The sequence below is a fragment of the Nuphar pumila genome, chromosome 9, assembly GCF_984573655.1.
Source record: "Nuphar pumila chromosome 9, dmNupPumi1.hap1.1, whole genome shotgun sequence".
NCBI lineage: Eukaryota > Viridiplantae > Streptophyta > Magnoliopsida > Nymphaeales > Nymphaeaceae > Nuphar > Nuphar pumila.
Window position 1 is genome coordinate 111,345,714 of NC_143257.1, and position 24,345 is coordinate 111,370,058.

Genomic DNA, 24,345 nt, shown 5'->3' on the forward strand with positions numbered 1-24,345 from the left:
ACAAGAACATTCAAAACCCTATATCGAGGGTCGGTTCTTGAACCTGTCCCAGATTTGCGAAGACCCCAACTCTGTTTGACTATTATAGAGACTATACAAATTTTTATATATGGTGGATAGTCTTGAAATTTTCCCATATCGTAAAAAAAAAAATTGGCTTTTCAATGCCACAAACCGTTCATAAAAACCCATCTGTATGAGGGAGTTATGAACATTTTGGTGCAAACCTACACTTTTCTATTCTGGCTATCACAGATCCATGCTTATTCCATGAATAGAGCCCAAAATTTTACAATAGATGCAAAATTTTGTTATCTTTCTAACGCAATAAACTGCTTATTAAAACTTTTCCGAACAAGGGAGATACGAGTGATTTACCGATCAGGTGTCAAGCCAGAAATACGATACCAAAAACTTTTCTCAGAAACCCGAATTATAAAACACATGATTTCTCATGAGAACGACTATAGAAATCCCTCAATTTTTTAGAGAACATTAATATTATTATAATATATAAACCAAATCTAAATATTCAGAAAACAATCAACTAACATGGATCTTTTACAGTTTTTACGATTTTATTTTCCAAAGAACTTGGTTTGATAGAAAATAATTTTTTGAGGGATTTTCTTTCAAAAACCCCTTCCAACCACATGATTCGACAACCCTAAACCAAACTCACATGTGAGAGGCATGATTTAGGGTCTGTACTTATGAAAAATCGAAGGTATTCATACCCACAAATTCCAGATTACGTGTAAAGTATAGAACTCCCTACCATAATTGGGTTCTCAAACGTAGATCGACATTCATCTTTCATCTTCAAACCTTAGAGAAGCTTCAATGGCTGCTCGAAAAGCTCCAAGAAAAAAGTAAGAAAGAAGAGGAAGAAGAAAAAAATAAAAAATTCTAATGAGAATAGGAGAGGGAGAGAGAACTGACATTGTTAATCCTCTTATGAGGGTCTCTATTTATAGATGAGCTTAGGTAAGAGTCTCATCTCTAATATAAGAGGTTAATATCTATTAATTTTATTTATTAATAAAATAAGTAAATCAATTATATATCTTAATTCATTAGATTTTGAAATTAGTTAAGCTATAAAATAAAAGTAGAAACTTTTTACCCTGGCTTGGGTTCTAGTGACTTGATAACCTTCTGGTAGGCCTACAAACCCAAAGACTTATCAGAATTTGATGTTTAAATAGTCGATTTGATAAATCTCAAAATGTAGATTATTGTAGTGGTCTTAGATTTAATCATACACATAGAGATTGGCAAAAAAATTTGGTCGATGTCAAAAAACATTATTTTTTGACTTACAATTAGGAATAAACAGTAAAACTCTTCTTGAGACCATAAAACATTTGAAATCTCATTATTTTAGATTTGATCAGATTCAATAATACTCATGAATAACACCATCAATAATTAAGTTATGACTTAATCTAATATGAACCAACGAAGAAACCCTATTTAGGCATGTTTCTCAAAATTGTTTTTATGAAAAACTCATGATTCATCTTCTTTGAATCCAAATACCGATTTCTTCAAAAAAAATATGTATAATAGATCCAAACATGTAAATATTCTATTAGAAATAAAAATAATTCATATATGTATGCTTAATGTATAAAAAAAGCATCTACTACATAAATCTTACCTGAAAATCGCTAGATCTCTAAGGCACAAAGGGGAAATCGGGCAATCCGATCTCTACACCACCACAACCACCAAAGTATGTGCAAATTTAATGGTTGCACAAACTACTCCCGACCTCCTAGACATTTAAATTATTTAAATTTTCATGTATTTAAATTATTTATTTTAAATATTCCTTAATAGGTTAATTCAAAATTTTCAGAAATAATTTCTGAAAATTTGAAACTCAATAGGGTCGATGAGACCCTTGGGCGTGTAGGGGTGTTTCTTACACTTAGAAAAAATTGTCTATGTCCTACATACTCTATACTCAATGTAAATTATCATTATCTAGATTGTTTAATTTATTTTCTAAAAATGATATTTTCTGATAAACGAACTCCGAAAGCGATCTCTACTTGGGTCGACAGGACCCAGTGTTGTTTTGAGTGCTTTATTTTTTTGTAGATCAGATTTCAAACTCATGAAACTAAATTCAAATTTATTGAATTTACATTATATACATATTGATTTATCCTAAATTCGTCTAAAATCATAATCAACTTTATTTCAATGAAATTTACCAGTTATTTTATTAAATTCTGATTTTTTTTATAAATTCAATTCTGAATGCAAATTTCATAAAAATTAACTCAAATCAACTTTAAGTTTTTATATGATATTTCTTATAATTATTCTTAGGATAATTTATATTTTTATACTTCTTTCACATAAAAGTTATTATTTATTTATTAGAAATACCCTAAAGAATCACATGTATTAATTCTGGTCTAAATTTAAAATCATAGAAAAAATATAATTTATTATATTTTTCAAACTTGAATTAACATTCGATTAAGTCTTAATTTAGATTTGAATCAAACTCAAATTTAATTATAATATTTGAGACATATTTATTAAATCTGAATTCAAATCCTCTCATCGTCCTTATTGTGAAACACTCAGGTTAGAATCACATATCTTGTATTGAAATCACATATGAATAAAAAAGCTTATTTTATATTGTGAATGTCCTAAATTTCTTTCAAATCGCACATATTCGTCATTGTTTACAATAATTTGTTACAGATTTTCCAAAAAATTACAACTCTTATTTCAGAAAATTGTTTTGCAAAAGTCATGAAATTATTTATCTTCGCAAAACTCTTTTGCAGAATTGTGCATCCTCACACCATCCTTGTTGTGAAGACACTTAGGTTAAAATCACATATCTTCTATTGAAATTGCATACGAGAAAAAAAATGCTTATTTTATATTGCAAATATCCTGAATTTCTTTCAAATCATAAATATTCATCATTGTTCAAAATAATTTATTGCGGATTACCCAAAAATCATAACTCTTGATTATGATTTGCAACAATTATTTGCAAAGTTCTCTAAAAATGAGCCTACTCATACATACATCCGTTCATTTATTCAAAAATGAACCTGTACATGCACACATTCAATCATTAATTCAAAAACAAATATATTCATACGTACATTAATTATGCTCATTCATTCTAAAATGAACCTGCTCTTGCATACATTTATTCAAAAATGAATACTCATACGTAAATTCATTCATTCTAAAATGAACCTGCTCTTACATATATTCATTCATTTACTAAAAAATGAATATACTCATATGTGCATTCATTCATTCTACTCATTCATTCTAAAATTAACTTGCTCTTACATACATTCATTCATTTATTAAAAAATGAACTTTCTCATACATACATTCATTCATTTATTCTAAAATTAACCTTCTTCTACACACATTCAATCATTTATTAAAAATGAATATACTCATATGCACATTAGTTCATTTATTAAAAAATGAATATACTCACTCATATCTCCTCAGGCTCGCTTGTTGCTCATTGATGACCCTAGCATAGTTATCGATAAGCTCAGCTTAATTTCATATAATGGAATCCTCTAAAACAAGCATAGCCTTCAGCATAGTTTTCATCCTACGCAAGAGCCAACACTACAACTGCTCTACTTATCGTTCTTCTGTGCTTTTGACTAATCGGTACACATTCTTCCTCCTTAATGGATATTTTTCTTTTAGGAACTACTTGCAAAATTCTATGATTGGACAGCTACAATGTGATTATCGCCGACAAGTACCATGGAGAACAAGCTATTGTCTTCACCGTTGTCGCACCAGTTTTCAAGTTCGGAGAAGAATAGGATGGGGTAATCATTTGTCCTATCATTTATTGTCAGCAGGACGATTTTGCTAACTATGCCAGGAAAACTGGTTGATTGCTGAACATAGCCAAATTATTGGACCACTCAGTTTCTCTCTCTATTGGGGTAAAAGTGATTCCTCAGCCATAATAACTTCAGCCTTTCTCCTAAGAACACATCATCCTTCACTCCCAAATACATATCACAGATGTATTTCAAATCTCTCCACTGATGTCCACTCATTGGCTCTCCATAATACATAAATTCAATGATTTGTGCCATGTCCTCCAACATGATGGTTATCTCAATATCATCGAACTAGAATGTGTTAGTTGCCATATTCCAGAATAGCACAACCGTTTTTATCTCTTCCTCAAATCTTTCACTTTCTTCTTTGCACCCTTCTGTTGTTGAGGTGTCTTCGCTCCTTTTTTGCAGAGTTCCTCCTTCCCTTGTTGAGGTGCCTCTTCTCATCCCCTTTGTTAAGATGTCTCCTCCCCTTACTGAGGTGCCTCTTTCTATTTCCCCTATTGAGGTGCCCCTTTATCATCCATATTATTCCTGATCGCGTCTTCAGCTTTATCTATCCGATCATTGAGGTTAGCAACAACCTCAGAGTAAGCACATAGGTCAAACTTTTTGTTTATTGAATCCCCTCCACCTCTCCCTCCTTGGATGTTTTTTGGGTGGTAGACATGATTGTGTCATCAAACTCTTCATCCTTTTTTGCGCATCCTGATTCAGTTTTTCACCAACCAAGAGTTGTTAACTGCATTTAGGCCAATATTTTAGGTGTTTTGTGTTGTTCCTTTGGGGTGACTCATAACTGAGACTACATATTTTGGCATTAAAAAACACTAAAAAATATATAATTTAATATTTAACATTAAAGTATACATGAGCTTCAAGCCTCTATATAAAAGTGCTCATAGGCATCAAAAAATGTTTGTATGTAGTCTAGAAAAGCTAAACTAAAAAGCATGCTTAAAAAGCATAAAACAATGTTTAATGGTATCAGATAAAAAAAAAGAAAATTTGCAATGCCGCTAATACTACTATAGTTTACCAAAAAACTTATAGAGGTATAAGAGAGATGCAATAACTTATGCAAAAGGGTTACTGAAAAACTCATCAGAAATATTGTGCTTACCGAAAAAACTCATCGTTAAGAGTGTGCTTATCGAAAAACTTGTCATCGATGAATATGAAAAAATCAACATTAAAGTGTCATCGATGAATCATTGGAAAAGTGGCTGAAAATAGTAGTTGAAAATTTTGACAGATTTTTTTTATGAAAGATCAAGAAAGGAACCACAAAAAAACCTAGAATGTGCAAAAATGGCCTTGGGTGCAGACAATCGCTTTTTATACCCTCGAAGAGTCACATTTATTCTAGTAGAAAAACAAAACATAAAAGAACATCATGTTACAGACCCTCACCAATATCTGTATGTGCCACGAATCTACCCCACAATCTATCCTATAATTGCCTCCCAGCTCCAGGACCCATCCAAGAAATCCTGCCCAACTTGGGATCCTTTAAATATTGGGACTCTGGCCAGACTAAGATCCTTCCAGGATTGGGACTCTGGCCACCCTAGGATTCCTCCACGATTGGGACTCTGGTGGGATGGTGTAAGACCCATAAAATTTAATACAATAAAGAGGAATTTTAATGTGTAAGATAAAAATGTGAAAATGTTGATTTCTATATTTAACTTAGCTAATTAATGTTGTTTAGAATTTTAGAATATAGAGTTTTTTGTATTAATTAACCAAAAAGATTAAACCAACGATTATTTGCTAAATAACCTTAGTTAATTTAAAAGCAAGGTTTAATTAAATCTTAGAGTAGCTAATTATTTTTGAATTATGCCTTAAGCTATGATTTCACTTGAGGAAAAATATATTAAAGTATTTAGGTAAAGTCTTTGACCTAATTGGATTAGATCAAACTAGAAGATCCAAAGTAGAAAAAAAGTAGTAATATAAAATTTCAAAAAAATAAAGACTTAATATGTAATTTTAGAAAAATAAAGACTCAATATGGAATTTTAGAAAAATAAAGACTCAAAATAGAATTTCAAAAAATTAAAGACTCAAACTAGAATTTCAAACAAATAAAGACTCAATATAGAATTTTAAGAAAAATAAGATCTAATATGAAATTATCATGAATTGAGGTTGCTAAATGGAATATCAATAAATAATAAAATAAGAAAATAATAAATAAGAAAATAAGAAAAAAAGGTAACTAGGTAGTTAATATAGTTGGATTTAAACTAAACAAAAGTACAAACAAGGGAGGGCGATTTTTGCTAATGATGGCATTGGGATTTGAAATCTAAAGTGAGATCCACTAAATCCCAAGATGAATCTCCAAAATATCTTAGATAGAACAAAAAAAGTAGAGAAGCTAGAATCTTTTGCTTGGTATACGTTTTCATATTAGAAAAAGTCTACATGTGATATGGAGGTCAAGGGTTATGCATGAAAGAAATTTTTTGAGAATTGAGTTGAATAGATCTTAACCCACATCTTGGATGTAATCATTACCTTAAGCCTATAAATACCCCACCAAATTGTGAATGAGAGACATCCAAGAGTTCACAAACTCTTCTCTCTCTTGTTTTCTTTCTCTCCCACGGTTTTTGTATTTTTCTCATCTTTCTCCACTTAAGTGTAGTGTAGGATGCTATTAAGGAACTCTACTATACACCAATAGTGAGTTGAAAGCTTCAAAGTAAAGTAGACCAAGCCTAATTGTAATCATAAGTCAAGGTAAGTGGATTTATGTCTTATGCACTTTGATATTTAGTCAAACTCTTTCTCTCTCTCTTATCCGCTTTCTCTCCTCAACCCATATAAACATGTGTTTTTTATAATACATGTGAATATGGCAAATAAATTACATGTTATTATCTATTTCCCCTCATGTATATACTTTTTGAACCTCACACAATTTTTGCAAGGTTCATGGTTGAAATGTAGGAGCACAAAATCTAATAGTGTTTTCTCATTTCAAGAACCATGATCAATCATCAAAAAAAAATATTTGTGTTTTTTTTTTTGGAAGTTTTCATTCTTGAAAATTCAAGCATCTCATGAATTCTAATTTCAATCTAAGCATACTTAAGAGAATTATTATGTTCTTCAATTAAAGTCATTCTTGAAAATCCATGTGAATGTAGAAATTGGGACTTGATTTCATGAACAATTCATGTGAATGAGAAAATTAGAATTTATGTTTTCAAAATTCATGTGAATGAGATAGAATTCCCAAGTGAGAAATGATTTCTTGAATATCCATGTGAATGAGATAAAATTCACAAAGGGGAAAACGATTTGTTGAAAACTCTTGTAAATATGAAAGGATTCACAAATTGGAATTTGGTTTCTTGGAAAATCATGTGAATGCGATAGGATTCACTAATTAGCATTGGTTTCTTAAATATCCATATGAATGGGATAGAAGTCACTAAATGAGAATTGATTTCTTGAAGACCAAGGTGAATATGATAGGATTCACGAAAAATGCTTTATTGAAAATTCGTGTGAATGTGATAAAGTTCACAAAATGGAAACGGCTTTTGGAAAATTCATATGAATGTGGTAGAATTCACAAAGTACAAATGTTGTCTTGAAAATCCATGTGAATGTGATAGTATTCACTAATTGGAAATGGTTTTGGAAATTCTTGTAAATATGATTAAATTGGAAATGATTCTTGAAAACTCGTGTAAATGTGATTGAATTCATAAATAGAAATGACTTATTGAAAATTTGGATGAATGTGTTAGAATTCACAATTTGGAAGTAAATTCTTGGAAATTCATGTGAATGTGATTGAATTCATAAATTGGAATTGATTCTTGAAAATTTGGGTGAACATGATTGAAATCATAAAACAAAAATGATTTCTTGAAAAGTTTGGGTGAATATGATTGAATGCACAAATTGAAAATGATTTTTTGAAAATTCGAGTGAATGTGATTGAATGAACAAATTAGAAATGATTTCTTAAAAATTCTTGTGAATATGATAGAATTCACAAAGAAGAAACAATTTCTTGAAAAACCTAAGAGAAAGAATGTTAGATAATCCTTTGTGACTCGCTCAAATCCTCTAAACTCTTTGATGGAAGCAAAAAGAAAGTAAAGTAAGGGGTCTACAATCAATTCGGTTTTAACAATGAATAGAATGAGGTTCATGAACTCATTTGACCTAAATAGATTACACAAGTTTGATGGAATACAAAGAATAAATTCTTATTTGACTCCATGTTTGGGTATGATCAAAACAATGGTACGTTGTTCAAAAATCGAATACGGATATGTATATGATTCCAACTAGTGCACAATGATGATGCATATAAAAAAGCTTACACTCGCATATACTTATCCTTGAGACAATGCAACTTAAAAGAACATGCAGGTCTATGCGTATGATAGATGCATGACCAATACTTTCACATGCCTATGATAAAAGCTAGGCGACATTGTGCTAACTATGCTTATGAGATTCTCCAAATACTCATGGGAATCATATATATGCTCACAAATACGATGAATGTATTTTGACATAGAACAAATATACTTATGCTTGACATCAATTCATTGAGTCATAATGTCTATGCATATGATATGTACATGCATAAGTAGCATATGTTGCATAAAAGCTTGTGATCATAATGTTCATGTTTTTTATATGAGGTTATTGCCTCTGAAATTGGCTATGGTGCCTTCATAAAATGATATGCATAGTACTTGGAAGTAGTACATCTATTTTCATTTGAACTGTTATGCTATGACTTGATGCATTGAGGCATGATGAACATCATTTGACTTATGTGTGGTATGAACTAACTGCAGAATGCATTAGTACTTTAATGAGAGCTTGAGTGGGTTGTGACCCCACGTTGTGAGAGAAAGTCTCACTATATATACAAACGACAAATTAAGATTATGGTTATCGCCTTCACAAGCAAGGTGCTCATTTGAAGAGCATGTGATTTCTGGGCAAGACCTTGTCATGACATACTGCCCTGGGGAGAGTATGGGTCTATTGAGCCTAACTACCTCATGAAACGTGAGAGCATGACTACTAGCTACCCATAATGAAAATGGAGCTGCTCATGTTACCTATTCACACTCTGGTCCCACCTGAGAGAGAGTGGTTTGGTACAACCCCGAGTGACAAATGTTGCATGTAGGTGTTAGCTACATGTCATACCGACTTAAAAAATTAAGGAGCAGAGGCATCCTTAGACCTTCGTCACTCAGAGTTAGGGAGGTCCAGGTCATCGTTCAAACGGTAGGCCTTAGTTGCTGCAACAATAGGGATTGCAATCCAAGGTTACCCTTGCATTGAATATCTCTCGATTCTTCGAAGGTCGCAGGCTTGGGTTGGGATCCTGTTAGTAGGTACTATGGCAAATATATAATTTGAATAATGAACACTATAGTATACTCTAGCTGACACGATGATAAATACTTCTGCGTACCTAGAGGAGTAAGACTATCGAAACATAATAATACTAATCCTGCTAACTTACTAATATAGTTATGATTTATTTGAGATCATGACCATATTATTCATATTGTTATTTCATAATTGAGATTGTGAACATGTTATTACATATTTGAGATTATGATCATGTTAATCATTTTAATATTGTATAATTGAGACTATGGTAGATGTTTTGATTACTTATCATAATACATGATGCTTAGTTTGCTTACCGGCTCGCAAGAATTTTGACCCTATTTTATGGGGCGCAGGTGATGAACAATGATGTGGTACCAGAGCTCGGTGCATGGCAAGGCTCTGATCCAACCTTTTCTAACTACGTTTTCGATCTTGGAACCATCTGTCAAGTGTCTTGTTTTAATGAGATATTTTATTAAACATTTGGGAATGTATAACATTTAAAACTATGAGTCTCATTGAATGCTATTTACTTCCTTTGGTTTGTGAGATGGATCACAATTTCAAATGTGTAACTCATTTCTTTAACCTGTTGGAATTGTTCGACTTTTAAAACCCAAACTATTTCCGTTGTGCTATTTAAAAAAAAATCAGGGTTAAAATTATGCATTTTCAAGTTAAAAATTTTAAGGCGTTAAAACATTGGTATCAAAGCAAAGTTAGGAAAAATGCTTTAAGGCTCGTCGACATCGGCAATCGCACTATAAGTATTACTAAGTTCTAAGTTATTACCTTGTTATTTGTCAAATAATTATGATTTTATTGATAACAAACTCAGTATCTCATTTATGTTTAGATGTCGTAGGAAGATAGATGTCAAATAATGATAGGGGCAATACACAACTTGGCTCAAGGAGCCGATCACCTGGATCAAACTATTTCAACAGTTTCCTATAGCCTGTAGTTGCTCTTAAAGGAGGCACAAACCTGTAAGAGATGCATCATGGACAACGCGGGGCAGATATGTCTACGTGAGTTGTGTGACTATATTTACTGTGGTATGAGGGGACACATCATAGACGAGTGTCAGTTAAAGAAAGAATACAAAAAATGGCAAGAAAATGGCTAGATGCAAGTGGATGTACTCTTCTAGACTAGCCAGTACCAATCCCACTAATCGTAGAAGATCCAAACCCAATGGTATGAGAATCGGAGCTGAATTCGTTGATCTACACACCGACATCTCTTGAGTACACCCCTAGGGCATTCAACACACCCCATGAGTCTCCAGAGTATACGCCAGCATTACCACCTCATGATTCTGTGCGTAAGAGAAGGCGCACTAAGAACAGGCTAGAGTACCGTGGGCACTATACTAGCCATCCTTAGGATGTAGGAGCATCCAACTGTTTATAGGAGTTACCAACTCCTAAATTTTGTGGGCATAGTGTTTGCCAACACTGCTGGGTACCTCAGTGTTTTTTTCTTTGTGTTGTTTTGAACTACTCCACATCGGCTTAGTAATATATCTACTTTTGCTTATCACTGGTGTGAATGACTAACTATGATACACGCTACTTTATCAAATATATGATGACAAGATAAAGACCAACCTCGCTAAATATAGCACTTTCTTGCATAAATGGCATGGCAAGAAAGATATAACACAATCATGGACACACTAATTAACCTAGCCAGGGTTGTAGAACAACAAGTCGAAGCTATGCGAATTATGGGAGACAACCTTCAATAGGTTGCACACGATCGCTCGACACTTGTGCTACTAGCGATAAGCAAAACTTCGTACAAGAGGTTTATGAATATGAATCCTTCCTCTTTTACTAAAAAATCTGACCCTGAAGTGATAGAAAAATGGATACTAGAAATTGAACGAATCTTCAAAGTTCTACAAGTTTCTAAGAACAATAGAGTAGACTTCGAAACCTACCAACTGAGAGAAAATGCGAAAAGATGGTGGGCTGCAATCTTGAAAGTCAAGTTCTATAACGGACCAGTGCTATGAGAATAATTTGTCGAGATATTCTACGCAGCCTATTTTTCAAAGCACGAGAAGAGCAAAAAAATCCAAGAATTCCTAGATCTATAGCAAGGACGAACTACCCTAGCATAATACACTACTAGATTTCGAAGATTGGAATGTTACTGCCCCAACGTCTACACTACCGAAGATGAACGTGTAATGAAATTTACACGTGGTCTTAAACCGATATTAAGGATAAAGGTCTATACTTGTGGATCTAAGACTTTGGATGAGGCTATAGAGGTGGCTACTCTCCTGAAATGTGATTGGAACGATTCCCAGAAAAGCCCAAACCAATCGAGGGGTTCAACAATCATTAGGTCAGAAGAGATGGCTTAGGAAAAGATTTTTCAACAAGCATTTGGGTGGTAGAAGGTTCACACTACCAAACAAGAAATCAAGACCGCAAGAAGGCACGAGGCCTCAACAACAAGGGCAAATACAACCTTGTCCTATCTGCAAAGCTTATCATCTGGAGCGACCTTGTCCCCGTGAAACATGTGAATGTTTGTATTATGGCAAGAAGGGTCACTATGTGAAGGTGTGTTTTAAGAAGCAATATGATGAATGGAGGAACGGATCGGGAATGTCGCAACAACCATCTCAGGTACTACCTCAGCAACAACAACAACATCAATAGCAGCAAAAGCCAACAAGACAAAAAGCATTGACGAGATGTGTGTATGCCATCATTGTAAAACAACTGACCAAAGGTGATTTGGTACAAGATATTGTACTAATCGCTGAGCAAGTAGCTCTTACTTTATTCGACTGTGGTGTCACTCATTCTTTTATTTTGAAATTTTTTATAAAACAACTGTGTATACTTGTCAAAACCCTGAAGAAGCCATTAAAAGTAGATACTCCAACCAGTGAATATTCTTTGTGCATCACCCATGTGTCGTACATAGAAGTGTTGATAGCAGTGAAGAACTTACCTGCTGATGTAATCCTACTCGATATGACTGACTTCGATGTCATATTGAGCATGAATTCGTTGTTCAAGTACCATACACGAGTTATGTGTTGAGAAAAGAAAGGTTGTTCTGACTAAACTCGATTATCCAATCATAGAGTTAAAACTGTTTAGGCCCACACTGAAGGACAAAGTGATATCATCTTTGAAAGCTCAGAAGTATATTTAGAAGGGATGCACTGCTTTTCTTGTCAATATCAATCTAATCTAACCCAAATCTATGGTGATAGAAGAGTTAGACATAGTAAAAGAATTCTTTGATGTATTCTCAAAGGAGTTATCTAGACTTCCACCGCAATGACAACTGGAGTTCAACATCGAGTTATTGCCTGCAACAACATCGATTTTCAAAGCACAATACCGTATGACACTAATCAAACTTGAAAATTTTAAAGAAACAACTACAGGAGCTTATGAATCGAGAATTCATTCGACCGAGTGTATCATATTGAAGTGCAGTGGTATTGTTTGTGAAGAAAAAGGATGAAACGATAAGATTGTGTATTGAATACAGGATGCTCAATCAAGCTACCATCAAGAATACGTATCAATTATCACGTATCAAAGATCTATTAAATCAATTACAAAAAACAAAGGTATTTTCAAAAAATGACCTTAAAATTGGGTATCAACAACTCAAGATTAAGGACTAAGATATTGCAAAGACTGCCTTTCAAATGAGGTATGAACATTATGAGTTGGTAGTGATGTCTTTCGAACTCAATAAGGCACTAATATTGTTGAATTAGTATCAAGGTTAGTTTACAACGTCACACGCATCTGAATCGCCGTCAAAACTTAGTGTAATGGCAGAAATAATGCATTGAAGTGCAGGTAAGACTCGGGTGATTGGCCGAAGTGGGAAACCTTAGAAAACCCAAGCCCAATTAGATATTCACCCTTATTGAAGAGAATTTTGGGAAATTTTTCAAAAAACAGACTGGCTTATCACCCTCAGATCAGAATTGACCCTGGGAATAGATATGCTGTTTGCGTGAGTCTGTGCATGTGCACACACCCTTGTGCGTGTGTGTGACTGTCACAAAGAGAGGAAAATCAAGCATTAAAACAAAACCTTTTGTTTTTGAGAAATTATCAGCACATAAAAGCTAAAAATATAAAAAACTTAAAATCATAAAAGGTAAATGTTTTATTGCATTAATGTAATGTAAAAAACATGCTATTTTTTAGGATAATTCCTTAATACAGAGCCACCTTTTCCCTGAAATTCCATGTCATGGACCACTTTTTCTGAAATTATGGTACGACTATCAGGAAATTAACTTTTTTTTTAGATTACATTGGCTTTTAAAAGTATCATGATAAAATCATGATTATTTTCAAAATATCAACAGTGTTCATTACATGGTTCTGTGTGTGTGTGTGTGTGTGTGTGTGTGTGTGTGTGTGTGTGCAGCATGCATACATTGATGAAATGTCTGAAGAAAAGCATGGCTCTGTCCCCTGTGGAACGGTGTGATATATATGAGCATATCCCGAGTATTTGTTGAAAATGCCTGAACAAAATGCAGCTGCCTGGACAACCATGACTAAAGCCTGCATGCAGCAAGGAAAAGGCAGAGGTGTGCTTCTGACGATACCCTGGAGGAAATTGCATGCAGGCCTGAAGTCCTAGCCTTACAATCACGCTTTCAAACAGAAAGGTAATTGCAGTTGGCGTGTTTCCTATAGCTTCTGTGTCTTCACAGTCTGTCCAAATCATACTGCGCTTATCTTGAGTTTGGCTATAAATCTTATTTTAAAAAAAAACCTACAAAATTACAGACATAATTGGCACATTGCAGTACATTAAATTACATTAGGGAACAATGGCTGATAGTGCCCGCAATGTGAGTACGTGGATAAAACCAAGGGTCGGTATCATACAAAACTTAATTCATCAGCTGCCTTTGCAGTTTCTGCATTCAATTGGGCCTGGTAGGCAGCAATCTTCTTCCTAAGTGCAACTAGCTCCTCCCCAGAGCTACAGATGTAGGCTGCAGCTTGCCTTCCTGATAGAGTTGCACCTTCCATGCTGTCAATGTAATCCTGAACATATGCACACACATGCATCGTCAGTAGCTGCCTCGGTGCTCTAGACCAATGGCATGAGCGAAGCTTGTTAGAACTTTTAAAGATAATCAACAATGAAAAAGAGGACTTGTTTTCACATGAAATGGATATATCTGTATACTATCAGCAATATAACCGTGCTTATGATGAAGCTGACAAAACAATAACCGACAATCACAATAACTAGTTTGCCTGACTTGAAACAATTGGCAGGAAGAGCTAACCATGCAAGCACACATACAGAAAAAATCGCTTTCAAGAACTACCTTTTAGTCCACATAGAAGTGAATCAATTTAGTTGAATTCTCCTGACAATTTGACAAGTCGAATTCCTTAGTACTAACTTGACATTTGATAAGTCAAATAGTAAACTTGGACTATGACTTTGAATTCAAATCGAAGGAATCTGGGTGAGGAAAATATTACCTGATTATAAAACATGATAGATATTGTACTCAAGAAACAGGCATCAGCGCAAACACAAGCTACAAATTTAACAAAAATGATATTTCAGGTAGCAACCTAAACCAGAAGGTACTTGATCTCACCACAGTGCTTTTGGCATTTTCCTCAATAAAAATTACAAACCAATAGAAACTAACAGACCATCCCCTTTCTACAATAATCCATAGAGAAACTTAGATTGCAGTTTCACATGCACAAGCGCTCAAGGCTATCCTTTGTAGTCAAGAAAATGCTCACAGCCAGAGTAAATTGTTCCGTGATGTCCCCCATGGACCTCAGGCACTGAAAAATCTTGAAAATCTGAAACACCCTCAGATCTGCCATGAAGGACCTACCGTTAGAGATCGTGTATGTATGTTATTGAAGGGTATTCTTGTCTTTTAAGCTAAAAGGTATCTTGTTGCCTTTGTATTTGTATAAGAGGGTATTTTTGTAAAAGAGCATGTATCAATAATATAAAAGGAGGGACGCCCAAAAGGGGGGCACGATCTATTTAGTTTCTATTCTTCTTTCTTTCATTTTCTCCTTTTCTTTCTTGCATTGCATAGAAAGGTTTCCAAGGGGGAGCATCTTCACACCTACACCAAGCATTTAAGTCTTGTACTATCATTTTTTCTTTCCTTTTCCCTTGGATCACATGAACTTGGACATTACATGATTGTTTCGCATCGAACAATCATACCACCTCTCCAAAAGCATAGATGAAAGTGCTCCGGCTTTGGATATAGAATGAACAATAAGAGCTTTTCCTATCATTCACAGTAATTTTACCTTCCCCTCGATTCAAATTTCCCAATAATGTGAAGAAATCATTGAGCAAGGATAACATAGTAGTCCTCACACTGGCACCCAGATGTGAAGAATCCTACTACTAAGTTTGCATCTTTTGTAAATGATTATCACTGACATGATTTTGCCCCATAATGTGTATTCAAAGCTGAAATGTAAACATATTTGGCGTTATCACATAGAAACACCAGCTACTGCACCAAAGTAAATGGTAAAATAAGTGTTAAGATAAAACGATCCAGTAAAATACTAACCTGTTTAGTATAAGAACCTGCAAGAAAGAAATTTTTCACTGGTGTCTTTTGATCTGGTCTGAAAGGATCCATTCCAGGAGCCTCACGATATAAAGATTGCCCAATTTTGACAACAGAAGACCAGATAATTTCTAATCCTTGAGCGGATGGGAACAAAGACAAAACCTGACAAGCAAAAGAAGGGCAGAATTGAGCATATTTTTCCAATAACACATACATGGTCAACTATCATTGATCAAGCAATCTTGAAATACTTGTACCAAAGTAAGATGACACATAAAGAAGTTTCTGGGAACCAATATGCAATATTAAAATAATAGGGAATTATGGTTACTGCTAGCACTGCAAAACCCAAGCAAATACGGACATTTCACAGGAATGCACAAGGTTTATATGCTACTGATAAGGGAAAAAGTTAATTTCAATTTCACAAAAATGCCAGAACTTTATCATTGCTTATGTGAGATATGCACTGCAGTAACTTGAGATGCTAACACAAATCCACTCCAATTTACCAGTTAAGACTAGAAAATACGTGCATTCCGAAAATTATTTTGCTCTGAGTTACACCTGTATACATGTCATATCAACATTTATAGTAGCTAATGGCAAGTCATGTTCATAACATTTTAAGGCCAAATATAAAATTTGAAAGCCAGGTGACTTACTCTTCTCTGATTGATTAAAAGCTCACAACAAAGAGAACTTAGAAACGTATAAAGAAGTACAAAAAATTCAAGTCTCCTAAGCTGATAGAAACCATTTTCAAATTGAAGAAAAATTCAGTAAACAATGCACACCGCATGCATTTCATTGGCCTTTGATGAGCATTTATAATCATTAAAGAAAATGCATTTAAATATTCCTCCAATAGGCACATATATAATGCTCATGCAAAGTTGTTAAATCAGGCCGGAACCAATGTTCTTAAAATTCCACTTCAAAGATACTTTTTACTCACTACAAAAGCACTCATCAAAACACTCTCAAGCGGACCTCAGAAAGTACATGAACCTAAAGCATTTTCAGAGAAACATATGCTTTGTGGAGCAGTGTGTTTCGAACACAAAACACATGCTTCATATACAAGAGAGTCAATTGCTTGGACCATCGCAAATTTTATGCCCTTAATGCCCAAGTACCCTGGACTAGGGCTTTAAGGGCAACACAAATAGAACAAAGGAATCCTTTTGATGGTGAACCAGCAAAGGAGAGAAGCTCGGGAGCCGATGATGCATGGGTCTCTCTCTCTCTCGGGAGCCAATGACGCATTTTTATATTTTATGACATAAAAATGGTAAATCGCCCTTTTCTGTGTTTTTATTGATGTGTAATTTTTCAAATTTTTGGAAAATCTTAAAAAGGGCAGAAGAACAATGGATGATATGACTGTTTTAGAAACTTGGCATAGTTTAGAAATTTATTGTTGTAATTTTCCAAAAATGCCTTATAACAAAGGAAATAAGAACATAAAAGAATACTTTAGATCTCAATCCTATTCTTACATGTTAGTGAATTATTTTTCTTCTTTTGGCTGATGTTCGTAATTTTACTTTTGCTATCACTTAATATGGTTTAACTGAGATTACTGAATACCTACATACACACACACATCGCATACATACATACATATGTAGTAGTACCCTATCATTACTAATATATATATATACATATATATATATATATATGATCCAATTCAATATTTTTTCCCAAATTTTCCAATCGGAAACAAATTAATCTTTCTCCAAATTCTGACCCAGTTCACAGTTTACAACACAGGTTTCATGTACCCCAGAGCAAGCAGACATCTGCACATGTTGGTTGTATGTGTGCTATGTTCAGAAGCATAACATGTATATACAACTATAGATCTTGCTAAATCAAAATATGAGATTCTGGCAAGGAATTTCTTGGCAGATGTAACCTGCTTTCTGACTCGATCAATAATTTCTTCATTTGGCAAAGGCATATACGGATCACCTGGTGTCAATACAGCTCTGCAAAGTAGTATAAAAAACACTAGTTAAAGAGCAGCTAAAACAAATACAGCAAGAGGTAGATTGGTTGATATTCATAATTGTCATAATTAAATAACACAATACTAACCAATTCGAATTTCAATTCATAATATAGGAATGCCAAGAAAAGGTTCACCACTGAAGCATATAAATCAGTACATCAGATCATCAGATCCCAAATTATTTTAACTTATCCTTCATCTACTATTTATAAGGGATAACTTGAGAAGATCATTCTCAAAAGATGAAATCATCCAACAGTAACACCATTTAGAACACCTTATCAAAATTTTCTTATTGGCATTTGACCCTTTCTTTAGCCTACTGCCCTTTCCCTTCCTAGTCTTACATGGTTTCCATTTCAGATGAAAGAGAAGTTGCATTTCCATATTGTACTGCCTGAAAAGTCAGCATAAAATATGGATGTCCTGAAAAACTTTGAACATCCCATGGTCATCTTGACCAATAAAGGTACATGAAAATTCTGCATAATCTACCATCCAAAGAGCTGATGTTATCATTATTAAAATTCACATAAAACATTGTAAAGCAGCAACATGAAGACTCTGAAATGAATGCACAATTATATATGGCTCCATAATTCATTTCATTCAAATCAAACAGCAATTGGCAAATTATTCTGCAACCCATTCAAGGAATTCTATGAGCTTCATGATCCAAAAATCCCAGGCCATTGTAGGCATTCTTTCATACTCGGTTTGAAAAGCCAAAAAGCTTATCAGCACAACCTAAAAATAAGAGTCAGCTGAGATTTCATGGCCATTGATTTAAAGTGTTCCAAGGTCCTGAGAAACCAGGCTACAAATTCAACCATAGAAATGGTTGAATTTAGGTGAAAATGGTGAGTGTTTAAACCCTTTGGAAAGTTGATCGTGCAGCAATTCCAACCGCTAAGATACCATATCTCATCCATGCTTGATCAGTACTGTGAACAATTGCTACGGCAGTCCACAACTAGGAAAGAAGGGAAGGGGGAATTTGGGTATTGACCACAATATCCCTTGGTTAGCTCAGAATTCTAACTGCATCCCCATATTCAACCTACAATTAGTTAATGTTCACAAGCAATTGCAAAATAATTGCTGATATTACCTTTATATGCACTTATGGGATCCATACACCCAAATGTCCCACTAAATTAGTGGAAAGTATGTCACCAAATAAGGAAAAAGATGTAAAACATGCACATACCTTTAATAGGAAAAAGGCCAAACCAGACACAAATTTCCAACTACTTTACAATATGAGAACCATGTTAGTGGTAAGAACATAATTCAAATCACTTCAACTTATGTATTCTTCCCATGCAATGAGGGATTCCTTGCTGCTCTTGCCAAAACATCCAAATGAATTGGATTTAATAATTCTAAACCTTGGGGCAGCGCTGAAACAGAAATACTTGTTTTAAGAATTTTACTTTTAAAGGATAAAGAAGGATAATTACCCAAAAGCTAGGATAACATAGATTATATAGAAACTTTCCTGCATGATAAGTTCCTTATGGTGTCCAACTTTTCTTTAAATTGGTTTCCTTGTTTTGCCAATTAAATGAACATCAATAACTTAAGTAAATGGTACAAATGTATATTCAATGATTCTTCACATTATTTTCCTGACTGAATTGAACATAATCCACTCATAAGTCGGATTTTGTTATTAGAATAACATATACTCAGAAGGCAAGCCTGAGAGAGAGAGAGAGAAGGTGTAACTGTAAAACCATCAGATTACATAAATAAAATTGAATCTACAGAGAAGCATCCTTACTGGATTAGTGAGCCTTGTCCTTCAATGTAATAATCTTCAGGAGAAGTAAGTGCTAGGTCAGCAAAACAAGAAAAATCTGCATCTGGGGTGTAAAGGAGATTATCCAATCCAACCGCTTTTCTCAGTTGCCTAACAGAGAGACAAAATACATTTATTAACTAGCTCAAGCAAGAAGAGGACAATAAAACCAAAGACTGGCTAATCAAAGTAATGTACAACAAAACATGACCACATGAGTGCACATGAAGAGATTAATTTTGATACCACGTCTTCGATATATTTAGAAATCGAGAAATATCTGCCACAGTCAATACTTGAAGGTACAATATTTGTTATTAATGACTTTCATTGCTTAGGATATGACAACTGAATATAACCTTGATCTTTCCAGATCTTGAATCTCTGTAACCCAACCATTATATCTAAGTTGAACAGTAATCACTGGCACTCCCACTAGCTTGTAGATATTGTCAAAAGCCTCCCATTCTCTCCACTTTGCTGGGAGTAATTTCTTTATGCCAGGAACATCGCAAGCTGCAAGAAAGAGCTCATGGAAATAAGTTACGTCCTGGTGCTTCCCCAGTAACGCAGGCAAAATCTAGATGTTCGATAACAAACCTGCAACATACGCATCTGCTTTCACTGTTTGCTTACTTGTAGCCTGAATGCATAGAAAACTGAATTTAAGCACTATATGGTTCCTTCACAACTCTCAAATAGAATTATGTAACCATGCAGATGCTCTTGTACACTAGTTTATTAAATCAAATCCATCTAGTCCCAATCAATAGGAAACATGGTTCAAAAGGATTTGAAAATATGAACAGAAATAAAAGTCATCAAACAAGTCCGTCAGACCTGGAGAAGAATACAGAAATATAAACTCAATTCACAATAGATGCTTCATGATTTTTATCCGTTTGCTTGGTCAGACCTCAGTGTTGACCATACATGTCATGGATAGTCAAAAGGCTTATCCTTCATTTTGATTTACACAAATTTAGGCTAAATTAGGTGTGAGATAGAATACTCAGAACAGTTTGAGTACGGGGTGAAATCTTAGTTGTCAAAGGCAGTGCCTAGGCGCAGCCCCACCGCCTGGGTGACCAGGTTTTGGGAGTGGGGCCCTATATTGCCGCCTAGGCTTTTTTTAGAGCCTTAGGCTTCTTTTTTTTTTTAAGACATCATTTGTTTTCTTCTTCTTCTTCTTCAAGAAGAAGGAGAAGACATGTTATTTGTCTATTGCTTGTATTATGAAGAAGAAGAAGAAGACATATTATTTATCTATTGCTTGTATTATGTCTATTGTTGAGAAGAAGAAGAAGAAGACATTATCTATCTATTGCTTGTATTATGTCTATTTTTGTTGTTAACTTTTTTGCATACATGATTTTATTTTTTGTGTATTGTTCATTCACATTGTTAGTTGTATGGTTTGTTTATTCAAATTGTTAATTTATTCTTAATTTGTTTGAGCAGGTTATGTAATATAATTGCTTTACAGTGTTCAACAACATATTATTTGTTTATTGCTTATTGTTGATTGATTTTATGTTGTATACATGTTTTTTATTATGTTTTTTTTTATTTGGGGTACCGCCTAGGCCTTTTTAAAGGCTCACCGCCTAGGCTCTGCCTAGCGCCTATGACAACTAAGGGTAAAATAACTTAAATAAATAAAAAAGGAAAGAACATGGCCGTAAAAGTTCATGCATAAATTCCTTCCAACGAAAATATGCACATAAATGAATTTTTCATAATCAGATTGTGAGAATATGTCTCTCCAATTGAATTAGTTTGACAAAGCATTGCTTCGTAGTGGGAGGGATGATGTTGGCGGGGAGGAATAAGCAGGGATCTACCTTTGACATTGCAAGGCCTGTAACATATGCTTCACCATTAGTGGATTTATCATAATATATCTCTCTACATCCCCATCGAAGATGAAACCTACATAAGGAGAGGAAAAACATTAGACATGGGTACCAAAAAAACATACATTAAAGTAGCACCAAAATGATGACATATGACAAAAGATTTCCCTACCTGCCTCCTTTATTAATTATATATTTTTGTATGGGACCACTCAAGAAGTTATCAGGAGAACCCTTCAACATACGCAGCAGGGAAGCCTCCGTTTTAGTGGCAAAGAAGCCAAAAACAGTGAGCATACAACGAGCACTAATATTGTCACAATTAATAAATCCGAGGGCATAAGCAACAGGATCCCACATTCTTTGGATACTTAAACGGGTACCACCTTTGGACAAAAACCAGTCGGAGAAACTAATCTGAAAGTGTAAGCAACAATAAAAGAGTTAATAATATGATAATGTACAAAAATAAACAAATTAATTAATTAAAAGTGGATGCATGAGATGAAGCAAATTAGTTTGTCAGATTTCAAACATTTGCCATCAACCAATACACTAAAATAAACTAAGCATCCAACGATCAAACTGGTTGAAGAGCAATACAATCTACTGAGCAAAAACTAAACAAGTGCTACTTTAAGTTCCAGGCAGCATGTGTAAACACATACATCTTTAAACTATGTTTCTGTCAAGAAGAAAATTTTATGCTCAGGGAATGAATGTTTGACCTGGGAAATGGTACTTTTTGGTATGTTTGAAAGGGTTGCTTTCTTAAAAATGCAGAATGATTGTAAAGAACCATTACATATAAAATACCAATAGGAAGAGTTCTGGGGCTAGTACTCAATGTCTTCAATCTTGTTTAACTGCAAGTGATAGACTGAGCCATTTATTTAGAAAAAAAACACGGCTTAAAAATGATCAAGAGCTTGCACTATAGACATCAGTTAGAAACCTATTTAGCCAATTCAATACATGAGAAGGGCAGTATATCTTAATCTTGGATTCTCATATGGACACTCACTCATGCACGCACACATAGTACAGAAAGTGCTAGTTGTCTGGAACAAGTACATTATTGATAAGAAGAATGAAAGTAATTATAATCAACGAAAGTTTATTGAAGCACATTTCAGCTCAGAGCTACCTAAATATTCTGCTTTTAGATAAATGAATAAGGGATATTTTTGTATTTTACATGACAGCATACATGTAAGATTTATTCACTATTTTTTACTGATTTCATATTATTATGAATCAGGTGCAGTATTGTCCAGGATAATCGGATTAACCATGAAATTGGTTGCCTACATACACCATAAAAAGAGGCATACTTATGCCTCCTAGAAAATATAAACTGCTTCTGCTGAATCAATATCTAAAACTTTTTTTAGTAAATCTTGAAGCATTAGTCATGCAACAGCTTACACTATCAAGGTTCCGAATGTCCTCCATTGCTCCATCAGGATCAATAAGTGCCTTCACAATTGGACTTGTTGCAAGAGCAAATGCATTCCTTGCTTTGTCAAAAATCTGCCATGAACCAAGAACAATCACTGTTAGAAAATAATGATTGACAAAACAGAAGCTATTTTATGCCAATATAGATTTGCAAGAGGAAATTGATATGTATATAAAATGCCTCAGGGATGAGGAAGGAGCCATCAAAATTTTAAATCAACAATAAATGAAAGAAAATGTATGGGTGAAGAACATTTTTCAAGATCTATCACAAACCCATCCAAGGATGCACAAATATTGTTAAATGTGTGACAAAAGTATCTGGTTCACTAAGCAGAACAATCAAATGAATACATGTTTACAAACATGTACACACATTGCAGCTACTTGGGAACCAAGCACTTCCAGTCAAATCCTCAAGGCACAGAAACATAGTAGCCAAATGCAACAGAACCATTTATACCAGACAGTACCCAAGCAAAAAGAGTGCACGTTCAAAGATCAACAACCCATATACAACATTTCTATTTACAGGTTAAGAAGAAAAGGCATCATCAAATTTTCACATAATTATGTGCAAAAAGAATATTAGTCAACAGAGTACCTCTATAGAAATACATACAAACTGGACTCAAGAATATTAACCTAATATAATAATCCAAAACTTTTGTAGAAATTGCAATGTTATGCAGATACAAGCATGTGAACTTGGATTGAATGTTCTACATATGAGATTTAAACAGGAAAATACCAAACAAAAAGTAAAGACATGATAGAGAACAAAGAAGGAATTACTAGAAAAACTCCAAATGTTGGAAATGACAGAACTGTTCTCAAGATGACACATCCAAACATGCAAGAGTCAAGAATAGCCTATCCATACATTTGCTAATGGTATTTTTTTTTTACATTTAATTACACCCCTCATGGACAATCAAATAAACTCCGCCTGTGTAGTTATACACTGCCGGTCCCAAGCCCGGATAAAGGAGGAGGGTTGCGGTAGGCCTGTGACAGCCAACATAAAAACTTTGTCATATCCTATGAAAATGAACCAATATGAGAATTTCGTTGGGGCGTTCCCTACTGAGCGGCGCGCTGTACTCTCTAGGCCCGGAGGCAGTGATAAATGTGCAAGGGTTGCTAGGTCGTCGCCCAGAAGCGACGCGTCACACCGGCGCCCGGGTGTGGTGTCAAATAGGCAAGGGTTCTCTCACTTTGTTGGACGGGTGGGGGTAAAGAAGTTAGTCCAAGACCATAAAATTAGGTTAGCCACTTGGAACATAGGGTCTTTAACTGGTAAGTTGGTAGAGTTAGTAGATGTTATGTGTAGG

General features: G+C 34.4%; 1 protein-coding gene across 1 annotated transcript in view; it reads right to left on the reverse strand.

Moving 5' to 3' along the window:
• Window positions 1-14,024: 14,024 nt before the first annotated feature.
• The window catches only part of LOC149828879 (zeta-carotene desaturase, chloroplastic/chromoplastic-like), a 68,379-nt gene continuing 58,058 nt past the window's right edge, over window positions 14,025-24,345 (reverse strand). The window contains exons 6-14 of the mRNA XM_090017777.1: window positions 22,979-23,083; window positions 21,723-21,967; window positions 21,539-21,626; window positions 20,295-20,337; window positions 20,054-20,210; window positions 19,677-19,805; window positions 17,795-17,867; window positions 15,871-16,035; window positions 14,025-14,338 (exon numbers count right to left, since the gene is read on the reverse strand). Coding sequence (XP_089873903.1) covers window positions 14,171-14,338; window positions 15,871-16,035; window positions 17,795-17,867; window positions 19,677-19,805; window positions 20,054-20,210; window positions 20,295-20,337; window positions 21,539-21,626; window positions 21,723-21,967; window positions 22,979-23,083 — 1,173 coding nt within the window. The 3' untranslated portion in view covers window positions 14,025-14,170. The remainder of the gene's footprint in view (window positions 14,339-15,870; window positions 16,036-17,794; window positions 17,868-19,676; window positions 19,806-20,053; window positions 20,211-20,294; window positions 20,338-21,538; window positions 21,627-21,722; window positions 21,968-22,978; window positions 23,084-24,345) is intronic.